The 17,057-nt window shown below is 39.4% G+C and overlaps 1 protein-coding gene across 8 annotated transcripts in view; it reads right to left on the bottom strand.

Annotated features, from left to right (window-relative positions):
* Positions 1-17,057, bottom strand: part of magi1b (membrane associated guanylate kinase, WW and PDZ domain containing 1b) — a 130,702-nt gene that overhangs the window by 43,142 nt on the left and 70,503 nt on the right. For all 8 annotated transcript variants that reach the window (XM_077530954.1, XM_077530955.1, XM_077530952.1 and 5 more), the window contains 7 exons: positions 11,746-11,865; positions 10,096-10,335; positions 6,929-7,154; positions 5,561-5,643; positions 4,912-4,947; positions 1,537-1,594; positions 2-108 (listed from right to left, as the gene is read on the bottom strand). In XM_077530954.1, the coding sequence (XP_077387080.1) occupies positions 2-108; positions 1,537-1,594; positions 4,912-4,947; positions 5,561-5,643; positions 6,929-7,154; positions 10,096-10,335; positions 11,746-11,865 (870 nt within the window). The remainder of the gene's footprint in view (position 1; positions 109-1,536; positions 1,595-4,911; positions 4,948-5,560; positions 5,644-6,928; positions 7,155-10,095; positions 10,336-11,745; positions 11,866-17,057) is intronic.

Here is a 17,057-nt window from a genome sequence, read left to right as displayed (position 1 = left end):
CCTTCAGGTGGCTGCTGGCTTTGCAGTTGAGGCTGTTGCTGCTCCACTTGCCTACGCCGCTTAGCTTCCAAAACAGGATTCTCATACTGGGTCTTCCTGTTGATATGACTTCAAACAGAAAGAGAGAATACATGGAGGTGGAATTTTGGAGAAGAGGGCAAAGGTGAGATGGGAGAAATGATTAAACGGAGAACAAATGAACAAGAATTAAGTGTGATGTTAAAGATGGGAAGTATGTAATAGAAGAAGTAAGACAAAAAATTATGATGGGAGAGAGTGATATGGTAAAACAATGCAGTATGCTTCTGGAACATGCAGACTCTCAAACCCTGTATGTACTGCGGTATATATAATTTCTTAGTTCTTAGTTGAGTTGTTTTTTTTCCATTTTTTGTCACGATTAATACTGCCAAAAATGTTTAATAACTATTACTAAAATCACAATGTATGCCACCATAAAGTTACTTGCCGTCAACAACGTTTTTTTAAGATTAATGGGCAGTGCAAGGTCTAGTGGAGCGCTGCCTGGTCAATGAGTTGTGAAATCAGAAACACCCACCAACTATGGCCAGTAGATGGCAGTATTGTATCTCTTTTCAATGGGCTGCCAGTGTATGAATTTATTATGAAACATGACGAAATCTGTGTGAAATGGAACGTTTACAACGATGGTGTGACTGATCAAAGCCTTTGTCACATTAAATCTTATTCAGTGTCAATAAACAAAAAATATAAGTGTCAAAGTCACTGTTGTGCACAAATTATCTTTTCACAAAAAGCTTGTTTTCTTGTTTTTCTATTTTCCCTTGATTGTCACTCAAAAGACCTCTTTTCAAATGGTGATTCCTAAAGAACGGAATAAGGTAGAAACATACTTTTTTTTCCTAATGAAAGAATGGAACACCATCTTTCATGTGGTATCCACCAGGTTTATGTAGTTATGGCGCACAATATTCTGTTTGGTTTGAAATATGAGTTAAAATGCTCAAAATCGGCTCCCACTGCCCGGGTTGTTGTTTAGATAATGTGTGGCAGTCAAAGAGTTAAGCCATAGTTTCTCATGTATATTATGTATATTATGTTTCTTTTTGTTGTCAAGGTACTATGATGTCATACTATTATTTATTTATTTATTTTTTAAACACCCCAATATGGAAAAAAGTGAGATTTGAAATAAGTGCATCAGACAAAAATGACAGCCACAGGGAGGAAAATGAAAAGCAGTTGTGATGCACCGAGAGCTATCTGAGGAACATCAAAAACGAATGAAACATATTTTGAATTCATGCTTGTTCTCAAAGGTCTCACACAAGGGAAGAAGGCATGCGTGCACACATGCACATCAACAGTGTGTAATGACAGCGACACAAAGTAAATGGCCTACATTACAGAAAAAGACCAAAATAGCTGGAGCGAAGTGTGGCTGTGCATGTAATATCTGAACCCATTACCAATTCCACAATAACGAGTCTGCACCATTACATTCACTAATTGTGTTTTTGTTGACTTACTAACATATACAGTACATCAACTTACTCAACATAGTAGACCCCATACACTGGATCATCTATTTTCTCCCATCCGGGTGGAAGTTCTGAAAGAGAATAAAAAAAGACGATCCTGGTGAGAACGGGAAAACGGCATCAAGTAGTTTGATGACATGTATGGAACTATTAGAGGCCAGGCCTGTAGGGAACCTTTTGCCTCTGAATTGTATCTATCCGTCTGTCTGTCAGTCCGTCAGTCTCCAGGGCCATACTGACCCCTCAGCATCTCATGCTGTCTGGTTGTCCCCAAGTCCCTGCACACTGCTGACATTTCCACACATCAGATAACAACTGAACAAGGCACCCTTGGGCAGACGGACAAATGGCGCAGGACTCGGGAGGGTGGATGTATGAAAGGTGATGTGGCATGCAGTGGGTTATGGCAAAAATATCCACTATAATGAACACTTCCACACATTCAAGTGCGTAAATCATGTTTTTTTCCTCCCCAGCGCTGTTTTAAGAGTGCTCCGCCGACAGTGATTATTGGATAGCCTCCACATTGGCAGACACACAACACACATCCCAATCTGCAGCCACAGATTTTCCCAGAAGAATTTTTCCTGACAGTTCTGCATATTATTTCCTTTTCCATCAGATACATTACTCCGCATGTAAGTAGTTGCTCATTCCAATAGTCTAATATGAAATAATTGGAAAAGGCGTGCTGTTCTTTCCAATGAGGATTATTAAGGACGAGTCAACTGCAGATGCTGATAAAAGGTCATATGTCATGACTGATTATGAGGAACATCACATCAATCTGCAAAAACAACAATCTCTGAGACCTGATTATTTTATTTTGTGACGCTTACCATTACCATGCTGGACTTCTCAATATTTCAGAAAAATAATGGAATGGAATTACAGTCGCATAAAAGTGACTTTAATTTCTCTGGATTACTTGAAAAATGGCGATTGTTATTACGTTTTGGGAAATAAAAATATCCTAACCATCGCCACTTTTTTGAAAAATATTTTGCATATGTATAGAGTCTGGTTTATATGTTTTTGACAAAAATTCTTCACATCCATCCATCCGTTTTATCTCTGCAAATTGCTTGCAATACAAAGCCCACAAATAAGGTCAGAAATGCAAGGTTACAGTGTTGCGCAGGAGGCGAGCATGGCGAATCATAATCCAAGTGTATTCAGGTGGAACATTAAACAGAATGCTGTTGCGCATCACCCTGTGCAAAATTGTAATCACACGTGATTTCACACTGGGCGAGCTCCACTCCAGAATGAGTATGTGTCTGCGTTGCTTCATTCAAAATTTGCTCACCCCTTGCCTTTGTCCGTCAGTGCACTGCAAACCATCTACTCGCCAAAACATATTCCAAAGTCAAGGGGGAGTCAGGAGTGATGAATGACACGTTTTGGTTGCATCTCATTCTCTTGATACAGTGCCGTGATTGATTTCTCTTGAGAAAACAAGCTCCTCAGAGAAAAGAATTTGTGCATGCATGAGCTGCTGACATTCATAACGTGCCAGACTGCTCATCTTCAGAGAGCTGCACTTAATTGCATTTCTTCGCCCACCTGCATCGGATTGCGCTAATCGATAATTATTGAGTATGCTCGTCCAGTGGGGCGCTGTCTTACAGGAAGGCGGTTCATCTGATCTGATGATGTTAATACGGCTGCTGTTTAAGATGCTTAACAGAAGGAGCTGCTAACAAGGCTAAAGTTAATTGTCAGATTCTGATGCTGGTGTCTCCGCTTTTGCTGTTGTTATTAATGAGCTTGCAGGTGCTGAATGCTTCGACATGTCACTAATAATTAAATGTCAAATCATAATGGATTTCATGCTCTTTGTTATATTGTTGATGCAGCTTCAAAGGATGATGACAATACAACAAATTCCATTGTCCACGTCCAAATGTTTTTTAAAGGGCGAGTTCGTGAGCATTATTCTTAACTTCACAGATGACTGTTTTTAAAGCTTACACAGTAAATTCTGTAGTCAATTTGACTCTATTTAGATAGGGACCAAATTGACTCAGTTTTAGAGTAATATTTACACTTGGAGAGTAGAATAAAGAATTGGAAAAAAATAAAAAATAAAAAAAAGTAAACGTGACTCAAGGTAGGAGCAAACTCACGACCTTTAGTTTGGGAGACAGCCGATCGACTCCCTGAGCCACGCAGCTCATGCTTTCTACTATAGTTATAGTATGTCGCTCATGTCAGCTGCAGCTGATTCCGTGCTTGTGTCCAAATTCACAAGGCTGGTTCCTTCGAAGGCCGAATTTGTCGGGTGCATGACGTCACTCCCGGCGCGACTCGACAAAACGCACAGACTTATATATGAATGGATTGTCAATGTTGCTTGTCGGTATTGGCTGACACTCCATTCATGTGTAAGTCTGTGCGTGTTGTCAAGTCGCGCCGGGAGTGACGTCATGCAGCCGACAAATTCAAGCTTTTAGGAGGATCCAGCCTTGTGAATTTGGACACAGGCCATGATTGCATGGAATCTCCCTAACAAGCAAAAGCAAACAGTCGGGGCATAGCTTAGGTGGTAGTGTGGCAGTCTCCCAACCTGAAGGTCATGAGTTCAAACCTTAACCCTTGAGTGAGTTTTATTTTATTTTATTCATTTTTTTATTTTACTCTCTTCCTAGTGTTGATCTTAGTTTACGCTAAAACTGAGTCTATTTGGTCCCTATCTAAATAGAGTCAACATTAACTCCATTTGAGTCAATTTTACATGACAGAATTTACTGTGGACCTCTTTTTTTTTTTGTATCGTTGTTGTAGTCCCAGGTAGAGTCAAATCATGACAAACACACTAAGTGCTACTATTATAATTAATCATACCTCACCAAATAGGGTAGTCTCATGTCGAGTGTCTTCAGACACTTCCTATCACAAGTGGATGACAGGCTATAATGTGCTAGTAGGTGTGAAGAGGAAAACATGTTCCCATTTGCCTCAAACAAACACCCATTAAGAAATGCTAATTATAGACGTCTTTCTCAGATAAGTTGCTGAATGAAAAGATGGCGTGTTAATGTCTGCGCGTTGGTGTGTGTGAACATGACTTGGATATGGCACACTCTTAAAGGCCATATTTGTAATCGCAAACAGCGTTTGTGAAAATCAAAGAGCGGGCTGTTTAAGGTCAAGTCTGTGTGGCAAAATGCGAGTGTCGATGTCATTATCATCTTTTACTGAATCTGGATGAGCCACTGCAGGTGATGATGTTTTCCTAAATTATAGTTGGAGACTGTTTAAAAATGCTAAATGATGACTAACAATGACATAGGTAAATATGGATGTGCATCTGTGAGGCACTGAAATGTGACTTCATATTCAATGATTCAGAACTGCATGCAAATAGTAACCAAAATGAACCCACCAAGATCATTGTCCAGCTCCTCCGTATGAACCCCTTCTACTCAGCAGGTGGACACCGCAGCATCACAGGTCCGAGTGAAGAAGATAACAAGGCAAAAATGTACAAGTGCGTTAGTCAACTGTAATGCCGACATCTTGCCACTAGGTGGCAAGAGTTAATCAAATCCACCACTGTACATTGCTTTTGTGCAAAACAATGCATGCACCACACAATGCACATGTGGTTTGAGTTGTGATACAATCACTTCTAGTAAAAGGAAAAATATGCATTATACAAATTGTTGCCGGAGGAAGCCAAATTCCTGCATACATTACACAGTCTCATGCAAGGCGTGTGTGTGATGCATATTTGGTGTACAAATATGCACTGTGAGCTGTTTTTTTTAAGAAAGGCATCATTTGTTTTCCTTCCTAAACCTGTGGGACATTTTTCCCAAATGAAGAGAAATGCCTGTTCTTTTTTTTCTTTTTTCTTTTTTCCTTGACAGAAACACATTAAAATTGAAAATGTGTCATTGGCAACTGCTGCTGTGTTACTGGAATGAAGCCCTGCTCTATATTTGGAGCCTTACACCGACTTGAGTCCCATAACCAAAACATAACTGATGACGAAAACACACAAGTACATGCACAGACACCCAGATTTATACCGTCATCTTCACATTCTTCCAGGGGTTTCTGAGGTTTGTCCAGGCACCGAGGGTCTATCCAAGAGGTGGTCTTTGTATTGTGGCTGAAAAGAGCATAACATTAGCTTGAGGATGTTCTTTTTAGCTATGTTAAGGTTATATGGATTTAAATCAATATTTATCATTATTGAATGATTCATTTGTGGATATATTAGGGATGTAACGATAAGCGCGGTATTGTGATATTAAAACTGCCACAATATCGCCGTCATGTTCACGATATTTAAATGCAACACATCTGTTATAAAAAAAAAAAAATAAAAAAATAAAAAAGTCAGGTTGATTTCCATTTTTGCAGTTCTAGTACCCTCTTGTGGCTAGTTTTTTGGTGCAATTTAATTTTCATTAGGGATGTTTTGGCCCTTATATGTTTAAAATGAAGGGGAACGTAATATGCGTGTGAACCGAGCGTCTGGGGACCGACTCACCAGTTCCAAATGACTGGGACTAGCCACAATCTACACACGGACATTCAAGATGAACTGAGCGAGCAGTGTCTGGGATAGTATGGGATGGATAACGATAAAAATTAATGACTATTCTAAATAATGTATATGATTGATGCGTTATAGTAATGGGTCGATGGGGACGGGTCTCGAATAAGCTTCGGCTTCTACCCGTCAGCCCTTCTTTCGGATGTCAATGTTGCAAATGATGTGATGTGATTGATGTAAGCTGTAATGTGTCCGAAAGGAAAAAATGAATAAACTAAACTAAAATAAATATGCGGAGGAACTCAATGTCTGCGTATATTAACAGCATTACATAATAATAAATAATAATAATAATAATAATAATTATTATTATTATTATAATAATAATAGAAAGAAGAATAACAACATTGATATTGTGTACAAAAGCACGATAATGTCTTTTATTTTTTTTAGTACAAGCTTTTTTTTATTTTTTATTATTACAATGAGGTATATGCCACGGAAGAGGCGGGACTGTTTTTGCACATCAGTTTGTTTCCGGTTCGTTTTGCGACGTGTGGGCTGCGTCAAAATACTTATGCTTCCAACTTTGTGCCCCTGCGTGTTAGCAACCCAGACCGGAAACAAACTGTTGTGCAAAATCACGTCCCGCCTCTTCCATGGCATATACCCCATATTGTGACCTTTTTTAAATATCGCCAACCTCCGCACAATATCGTGATAATTATTCGATCGTGAGCTTCATATCGTGATAATATCTATCGTATTGTCACATTTGGATATCGTTACATCCCGAGGATATATACTGTATAATTAATACATCTTTATACTTTGTTGTGTGCAGTTTATGTCAACTGTAGCCAAGTTTTGCTCGTGCACATAAAAGTGTCCTTACTCTATAAAATAGACCTCTCCGTTCTCCGTGTAGGCCATCTCCCAGTTGTCAGGCAGAGGTCCCTGAGGGTCCTCCGGAGGAGGATGGCTCAGGTTAGGGTGAGTCTGCTGAGTGCTCTCCGTGGTGGCCGGTGGTAAGGGGGTCGTCCCAAGGTAGGATGGGTCACTCTGACGAGGGGTGAAGGGTCTCACCGAGCGATGAATCTCGTCAAATTCACTTGATTCTCCTGGTCGTGTGACAAAACATGACACTCCATTTCCACAGCCATATAAATGTCCTCTGTTTTTAGAATTCGTAATGTTGCAAATCAAAACAACTCGCTGACTCAAGTTTGTGCTCCTAACAGCTTGCTACGGCCATTCACTTAAATTAAGACGGCTGAGTGGGCAGTTCACACATTGTAGCAGGGCCCGTGGAGCGCTATCACCTTGCTTCCTGTTATCTCGTTCTCACACTTGACTGGCACCTTCGCAGCTCGCACAGGCACAGACGGCAAATAAACAACTTTTGGTGCCACCTCCAGAGAGCACATTGTAAAAACAGCTTAAGGCTGGGGAAACTTTCTGACGGAGCCCATTTGACCTACTAACACATTAGTTTAAATTAGAGCTGTCAAACGATTAAATTTTTTAATCAGATTAATTACATCTTAGAATTTTTATTAATCATGATTAATCACTGACTTAAAAAGGCTTTTTTTCACAACATATTTTGCCCGCTAAATATGAAGCGCACCTGTTATGTGTAAAAAAAAATGTTGACATTTAATGTTATGAGGACATCTTCAAAAATTTATATCCACTGCACACACTCATCCTGCTTTTTCTAATCAATTATTTGCATAATTTAAAATGGGAAAAAAAAATGACCTACGGCATATGTAAACATTTATTAAATGCTTTACTTTAATGCATGTAATTATTTTTATTGCTCAAACTCCAACAGCTACCTTTAACATAACCATCCGCTGTCGGCTAAAAGGAGCATCTGCGGACAAAATTAATAGTGTGATTAATCTGTGGTAATACAATGATTAATGCAATAATTTTTTTGTGGTTAATTAGTTAACGCTTTAACTTTGACAGCACTAGTTGAAGTAGCAGAAATATTCACAACGAGCTATTTCAACAAAACAGAAATGATGTCAGCAATGTGCACATGGTCATTTGAAGTGAAACAGCAAGTAATGATGAACTTGAAAAGCTGAAGCTGGTCAGTCATTCACTCTCTGCTGCTTGCAGCCAGGTGGCAGCATTTCATATTTTTGGGTGGCTGGATAAAGACAGACATAGCCAAACCCAAAGAAATCTTTCTTACTCACCAATCAAAGAAGCTCTTCTATCTTAAAGTGCTGTGCCACAGTTCCTTTTTTTAGGTTATCCTCCCTTGCTGTCTCTGTAGTCACATTCTTTTCACATGTGCCCCCTCTACGCCTTCCCAACCACTCCCTCTTTCGCTTTCATTTCCTGCCACTTTTCATGATCGCCTCCCACTTTACCCATCACCACTCAAAACCTCCTGCTGATTATCCATTCCAAACGGAGCAGCATGAAGATAAATCCTATTCTAGTGTTACAGTTGACATTAAATACACAACTTTTTGTCAGGTTGCTGCTGAAGTTTTTCCCCCCCTAAGTTTGTGTGTTCACAAGATTAAAGAATTGTTTTTTTAATATAAAGCCACCAGTGCCATCTTAGACATGTAGAAGATCAATGTATACATACTAGTAGGGGTGTGAAAAAAAAATCGATTCGGCAATATATCGCGATACTACATCGCGCGATTCTCGAATCGATTCAATAAAAAAAAAAAAAACGATTTTTTTTTTTTTTTTTTTTTTTTTTTTTTTTTAAGAGCTCAGAATTGTTCATTCGGTAGTCTTACCGATTCAACGTCTTATCATCATTGCCTTTTTTTTTTTTTTTTTTTTTTTGTGTGTGTGTGTGAATCGATTTTTAAACTTCCATTTTTAATGGAAATATATTCAACAAAACGTCTGACTTCGGGTTAGGATTCACATCTTGAGCATGGAAGAATGTTATATGAACGGAACATTAAGCCTTAATATTTTACAACCTCTATAAGACTGAAATTTCAGATAAATAAATAATACATTTTCATATAAATCTTACACTCTACAAGCTTACTGATTATTTTCTAAATTTGAATGGAAAAAAATCGCAACAATCGACTTATAAATTCTTATCGGGATTAATCGGTATCGAATCGAATCGTGACCTGTGAATCGTGATACGAATCGAATCGCCAGGTACTAGGTAATTCACACCCCTACATACTAGTGAACATGAAAGCTGTTTAGATGAGAGGGAATTTGAAATTCTAAGTAGTTTAAGTAGTAAAAACCCAGTTGTGTAAGTGTTGAAGTGAATTGCAGTGGTATGCAAATGTGGGTTGATTGCCCAAATACAAATTCATAATCAGAACATGAATGTCAGAAAGTGTTTGTTTGTGCCTTGCTTTGTCCAGCAAACACTTTAAAAGGGACATTCAGTAATCCCTAGCACCATCTAGTTGTGGTGAACTAATAATGTTTTTAAAAACCAACTGTTTTGTCAATAGTATGCACAACAATATGCCGTAGATCTAGTAATCACTAATTATATTACATGGTGTAGTCTCACCTTACTAGAACTGCCATGTTTCGCCGCCATCTTCCTGCTACGGATGTCCCAAGGACAACTTCGTGAATGTAGTTAGCCCGGGTGGTGCTTGCATCGAGTGTTGGACCTAATTGGTCAACCAGCCCAATGCAGCTTACCTTCAACAGCAGGTGGGTATCACTATATCCCGTGATACTACTACTTTTATTTTATTTTATTTCTTAAGAGGGAACATTGGCTCTGACTAACTACCGCTAGCCGCTCTTGTTAGCTGCTCCGGCGAATTCCGGGCTTCACAAAGGCTGCAAAGTCGGCGTTGCTTGCCAAGAGGTTCGTTTGCTCATGCAAAATAAGAATTGGTCGTAGGCTTGCGAAATGTGGTCTCACTGAGCCACCGTAGTGTGCGTTCTCTTGCATGCTTCTAATGCTATTCTTTCACCACTAGATGGTGCTACAGATCACTGAATGTCCCTTTAAAAAGGTGCAAAACTTGCTTGATCTAGCATCTATAGATAATTCCGATTTGACAATGCTTGCAGACATACCTGTATAGCTACTGTTCATGTCAGGGAGGTCCTCGTCGTCCTCCTGCGGCAGTTCTCCAGGCACTATTCCAGCATTGTGCATGTCATTGTAGGACTTGGTGCGTCGGGGCGTGGAGTCTTGCGAGCCTGGCAGGCTACCGCTGAGCCCGTCTGGCAGTGGGGCATCACCGCCGCTGCTATTGGTAATCACTTTCCCACCGGGGGGCTGCACTGGAGGCTTGGGTGTCCCATAATAGTTTCCTAGGCAACCAAGGAGGGGGAGGCACAGACCGGGGATTTAAAAAAAAAAAAGAGAGAGAGAGAGAGAGAGAGAGAGAGAGAGAGAAAAAAAAGGGTATTTTTTTTTGTAAGAGGACAAAAGGGGAGGGGTCAACATTTTTGTTTGCCCATGTGTGTGTGTTGCGAGTGTTGGGGGATTTGCCAAAGCCTTTGTATGCAAATAGAGTTTTGAGTTTGTCTGATGGAATGTGACTTGATTTCTTTTAGAGGATTATGTAGAAGAAATGGCCATCAATTTCATGAGAATACTTTCTATAATTCTTTGAACTCAGCTGCTCCCAAACTTTTTAAGCCACACCCAACTGAATTAAGGATAGACGAGTACCAATACCAGGTACTGGTATTGGGCAAAAATCCTTTTTTGAAGATATCGGTTTCAATCATCAACATAATTTTAATGTTGCTATTATGATGCACTTTAATGAAATAAATAAATAGTGGCCAGCTATGGATTATGTTTCTTTTCGTTGTCAAGCTCATATGATGCAACACCATTGATGAAAATAAGGTAGTGATCATAACTCCACCTCCGCTCTCTGATGTAAAAATGTTAGCCAGGTCATCGTTATTGCTGCAAACCTCGCCATCAAATTGGAATGAACTGCTTGATAGGACTGCTATCTCTAGAAAAGGTATACAGTAGAGGTGTAACGGCTCACACTGCGCGGGAGACCTTGAGACGTTTGTCTCGCTCAAAACTGACGGTCACCAGTCAACTTCCTGGTGATACCGATATATCCATTCTTCCAAAAGCAATAAGCAATGAAATAGTACGAAAAAAAAAAAAAAAAAAGCACCGTACAGATACCGTTAGCCCAACTATGGTTAATATTAGTACTCTTTCGCTACTATCCTCATCACCACTGAACACTGCTGTGGCTCACTAAAAATGAGATAGAGTTGCACCTATGAATCCCTGAGACGTGAACTGAACTGGAACCGTGGAACCGAGCAGTTTTTAAAAAGCTGCTCTATTGAGTTGAATGTTTAAACGCGTAAAATAAGTAAGTGAGTAAGTAAATGACCATTTATCAGGTTTGGGAGAAAAAAAAACAAAAAAAAAACTATCGTGTCCATTTCATCTCATCGAACGCTAAGACGTCAATATTTTTTTTTCTTCGTGATTTTTTCTCTTTTTTTTTTTTTCTTTTTTTTAGGCAAACTGATTTAGGCGCATTACGGCCACCTGGTTTGGAATGCAGACATTGCAACGAAGTGTATTTTGTATTGTGTATTTTTCGTCTCAATGCATCCAACGAACCGTGACGTCTAAACCAAGACGGTTCGGGATGAATACATAAACCGTTACACCCCTACTATCCAGTATAAAGGGAAAAAAACACCAATTCAAATGATTGATTTTAAATTTACCTTCATATGTTCCAATTTCCAACAGGGTTCCACTCTTCTCTAACTCCAGAAAGTCCGGAACTGAAAGGAAGTTGTAGTCCACACCAGGGACTTCTCCTTCACGAGGGGGTCGTGTTGTACCTAGCATTCAAAGAGAGGAGGAAGTAAGCACACACAAAAAAAATACAAAATAAAAAACTCTTGGAAATTAAACTAAACTCTTGCTATTGCCACAAAGTTTTTCCAAAGATGATGAAAAGGAAGACAAATCACTGTTTTCACTATGACACTTTTGTTGTTGGAATGTGTCCTACAGCAGTGTTTCCCAACCTATTGAGCTATGGCATACATTTTTCATGACAATAATCTCATGGCACACCACCAAATAAAAAGATTAACATAGGTATGAGCACTGAAATAATAAAGAGATCGTCTCAAAATCTGGGGTATTTAATTCATTGAATACAAAGCTGATAAAGTAACAGGAAGCCATGACATTTTGCTGTATGAATGGCAACAGGTGGACACATTTTTTAACGTTTGGCTACCTACTGGAAGAGCATTTCATTTTTCTAGCCATCATTATACTTTGCTGACATAAATAAGGGAGTAACGCTGTTTGTTGTTTTTTTTAAATTTAAAAAAAAAAATCATTTTGGGACAAAATATGTGATTGGATATTTCCCTCATTCACGGAACACTCGGGTGTCATCACACCCTGGGTGAGAATTACTGTATTGGAGTACAATTAAGGAATGTTGCACAATGTCTGTTTACGTTATTCTTTTACGCTGGCTCAGAAAGGGAAGTATCAATGTCGCACTCCCATGAAGGTGCTACATTTGTCATATGTGTGAGGACATTTGGCATGTAAATAGTGAGACCGGTACTTGCTTTTAACAACTGTTGATAACTGGCCAGTGAGTGGTGACAATGGTAAAGGTGTTTACAGTTATACCCTTCAGAATACAAAGCAAACCACACTAGCGTTGATCACGACACCCATCTTCCCATTGCCCTCTTTAAAATGCCACACAGCTCTTTTCCATATTGGTTTCACAAATTTGTTTGTCCTGTTAGTTCTATTTCTATCAACTGTTAATAAATAGAATTAGTAATGCCCCAAACTCTGATTAAGCAGTCTAATCTCACAATCACTCAGTTACAAGTATGTTGGTAAAAAAATGGTAAAAATAGATGTGTGGGGACTTTGGGACAGCCTCCCACTGCAGCCATGTTCAGTGACACAAGTGATTAATCACAGATGTGTGAATGCGAACTCTACATTACATGCAGCACATGTGAAGGCTTGCTGAATCTTTCACATGAAGCAGTTCCCCTCACCCCTTTGTCACAATTACAGATCCCCTTTTATATATTTGCTGCAAGCTCTAAATTAACGCCGATATTAGGCCTTTTCAGAATAACAATAATGGGCAGGAGTTTGGCCTGTTAAATGCTGTGATAATCTTACTTTCTTATGAAACAGTAAATGCTGTTCAATAGGACATAAAGGACATTATTCTGTGTGAATTACATCCTTTATTAAACACAATGGGCCTCATTTACTAGCGTGTGTACGCACTAATTTGTGCACAAAATGTGTGATTCATCAATATCTTCATACTTGAAATTGTGCATGTTTCGCGGAGAAATTTAGACCATCCTCAGACCATGTGTGCGTACAAATGACAGACCAAGCTTCCAAAAATTAAAATAAATAAAAAAATACCCAATATACATAATGTATTGCATAATGTGCATTATCAGTGTTAAAATTTGCTCCTGTTTCTAATGCAACTATAGTCAGGTTTCCATCCAATTGGTTCAAAATTATTTACGTGAATTTAGTGAAAATGCGCAAAACGGACATGCGACTTATGCCAGTTTCCATCTGTTGTTCTTTTGCGAATATTGAGAGGGGACTCCGCTGCTGTAGGTGGCGGTATACACCATTAAGAGATGTGATCCACCAGTAAAGAAGAAGACCAGGAAGCGACTGCGTCGTGTGAGGTCGTGTGAGATTGTTTTTGTAATTCTTGATTAACCGTAGCATTTCTTTGCTGTTTCCCATCTAAATAGCATTAATATTTGCTTCTTTATTTAATTCCAAAAATAATTTGTTTTGTCGTCCCCCGAAACATACTTTATCATCCGCCATTGCTTTGGGACTACAAAACGTACGTTTGACGATTTAACCGGTCAAAACGTGTGACGTGTATCCGGTCTTGCCAGCTTGTTATTAGCAAAACCTGTAACAGAAGTGTTTCCAGAGCCAAAATTCGCATTTTCCTTTTTTCGATACACTTCAAAATCCACCCCCTCAAAGCGTAAAAGCTTTTTTTTTTTTTTTTTTGCGAATTTTGGGCCCTTTTTCAAGTTTCTGGCATTTCCATTCAGATTAATTTTCATGTCTTGAAAATTCGGATCAAAATGAGTGGATGGAAACCCAACTTTTGTCAAAGATGACGTGTTTTGACAAGTGAGATAAAGGCATCTCTGGTTAAATCACTTCATGGCAAAAAAAAAAATAAAGCAGTTAAAGAAATACGAAAAATGGGGGTGGGGGGGTGGGGGGGTGGTAATGTTCCCTGAAGTCACATGCCTCCCTTGGGATTGCACAGCATACCCATTCTTCTCGGTTATAAAGTTAAAGAAATACTTAAGAGACAAGGTACTGTAAAAAGAGTCAAATGTTCTGCCTGTAATTCATATATTTGTTGTTGTATGCGTTAAGGAACCAAAAAGATTTCATTCATTGCATATTTCTAAAAAAATAACCAATTTAATCTGTTAACGGAATGTTTTTTCTGCCAAATATTGCAATTTGCATTAACCCATACTTTTGCATAAACCCACACTTTCCAACTTTTTTCACTTCAGGCAGTGATAGTCAAGAAGTCTTGATTCTACCCATAACCCATCCAAGATTCTATCGGAAAAGTAGTTAAATGCTGTAGGGAGGAACTGCCACAATGTTATATGGTTCATACATGGCAGAGGTGGAAAGAAAAGGACCATCAATAGATGTCATAGTTCAGCACAGTTTAGATGTTCATAGGGTGTAGGAAGATCTACAAAACTACAACTCAAAGAAAACTAAACAGGAAGTGGAAATGTGACCAGTATTTCAAATGGGATTTTAAAAAAAAAGTGGCAGCTTGGCTTAAACACAGGAGGTTAGACACTGTCATCTCTATAGACTTAATGAATTCAATGCCCCCCACAAAGGCTCCTTTGACCAAGCCGTTAAATAGAGTGTAGCGGAAAGACAGGTTGGGGGTCATGAGAGCGATGCATAGAGTGAGACTCCTGCTGAGATGCGCCCTGATATGTAAAAAAAAAAAAAAAAGTTTTCATGAAAAGGTAAATTCTGTAAAGAGAATTTGAAAGGCAAAAAAGCCTTTCTGTAGAAATTTTAGGCTCGATTTAAAATGAACAACACAACGTAAACCCAGTAACAATGGAAAGACGCGGCAGAGAGTTCATGACAGTCTGTGTATGTGGGACAAACTAACAAATGAAGTACAGTAGTCTGTAGCAGAAGCAATGTTATATAGCCTTTTGCTGGTAAAGATGCTTCTTTGTAAAAAGGCACAAAACAGCATGACGTGCAGCCCTTGTTAATGGTGATGTTGTAAAATATCGGTATAAAACAGTGTCCTTCCTCAAGTCCACTTTTGTCAGCAGATGACAAGATACTATCTAAGTGTGTTTCCAACCAACTGCCTTTAAACATATGTATGTGGCAAACAAATCTGAAATGGTAGCTTTCATACATACATTTCGATTTTGCTGCCGCAATTCCCAACAAATAAAACAGTGTAGCTCTTCTTCACATGATTGTTAAATAAGGTGGAAGAGTGTTCCTTTACAACAGACTTGCTCGTGGCTTTGCAACTATAACATCATCACCAATATGGGTGGGTGGTAAGGGTGTCACGATTTCGATTTTTTATCGAAATCGATCGAAATTACGTCACGATTTCGAGCATCGAAATAGAAGAGAGGACACACGATTCGATGCCCCCCCCCGCGCCCGCCGCCACCGCCGCCACCGCCACCTCCCAGGAAAGCAAATGAGACGCAGCCATTCAGCTACTAGCTAACGGCACTTGTTAGCTGACTTCTCCTGCAGTCATGATGGCAAGCGCGGACAGACACAGCAATGGTGCTTCAAGCCGCTCCCGCTTCTCTCGTCACCAGTTTGGAAACATTTTGCGTTCCCGGTGAGTTATGTCGACAACGTTCACGTTGTCGATAAAAAGACCACAGTTGCAAGATATGCTATGTGCGCGTACTGTACTCGGCCACGGTGTTACGCCCGGCTCGTCAAGGGGAAGGGAAGTAACACAATAACAGAAAATATAGAGTAGATAAACACGGGTCGACTTTAACATCTGAGTAGTTTTAATTGAAATTTCAGGCAGGGGTTTGACAAGGGAGTGAAAGTGGAAGGTGAACAAATAATAACCGCATTTGACAGAACTGACAGAACGGAGGAGAAACAATAACTAATAGGGGTATAATACACGGATACACAATAGCGTCGCGCTGGCACAGTCGTCCAATCGGAGTGTCGCGCTGGCACAGTCGTCCAATCGGAGTGTCGCGCTGGCACAGTCGTCCAATCGGAGTGTCGCGCTGGCACAGTCCTCCAATCAGAGTGTCGCGCTGGCGCATTCAAACTGAATGGCCCGAGCCGCCAGCCGTAACAACGGGAAACACGACAAACATGACGGGACATTTACGCAGGCATCACAAAGATTTAGATTTATCAAATTCAACTAGAAGTGGGAAAACAACGGTCCAACCAACTATTTCATCCTCATTTACAGTGAAACTTCCACACACTTCAGCTCGCGCGAAACGCCAGATCCATAGGTCTATTTATAGCAGCAGACCTGCAGCCTTGGAAAACGCTGGATTCAAACATTTAATTAGTGTACTTGAACCACGCTACAGTATGCCCAGCAACTGTAAATGTTGGGATATAGTTTGTTCAGGCTGTATTTGTTCCATGACTTTGGATACAATATATTTTTTGTTGTTGTTGCACATTGCACATTATTTTAAGAGGAACGCACAGCACACTGTTGTAACCAAAAACAGTCAATAGATGGCAGGCACCCACTGTGACTTTTTGTTTTTGTTTTTTTATTTTTTATTTTACACTTCAGTAAGAACAAGACGGTTAACTTTATATTGTAAATAAATTCTTTGAATTTGATCATTCCTGCCTAATGTCAATTATCATATATTACATAAATTTACACAAAAATAATATGGAAATTGCATCACCTATATGTAGCCGATCTTTTGAAATAAGATTT

This window comes from Festucalex cinctus, chromosome 8, assembly GCF_051991245.1.
Source record: "Festucalex cinctus isolate MCC-2025b chromosome 8, RoL_Fcin_1.0, whole genome shotgun sequence".
NCBI classification, from domain to species: Eukaryota; Metazoa; Chordata; class Actinopteri; order Syngnathiformes; family Syngnathidae; genus Festucalex; species Festucalex cinctus.
Note: the sequence above shows the minus strand (reverse complement) of the source record. Positions and strands in the feature narration are given on the sequence as shown.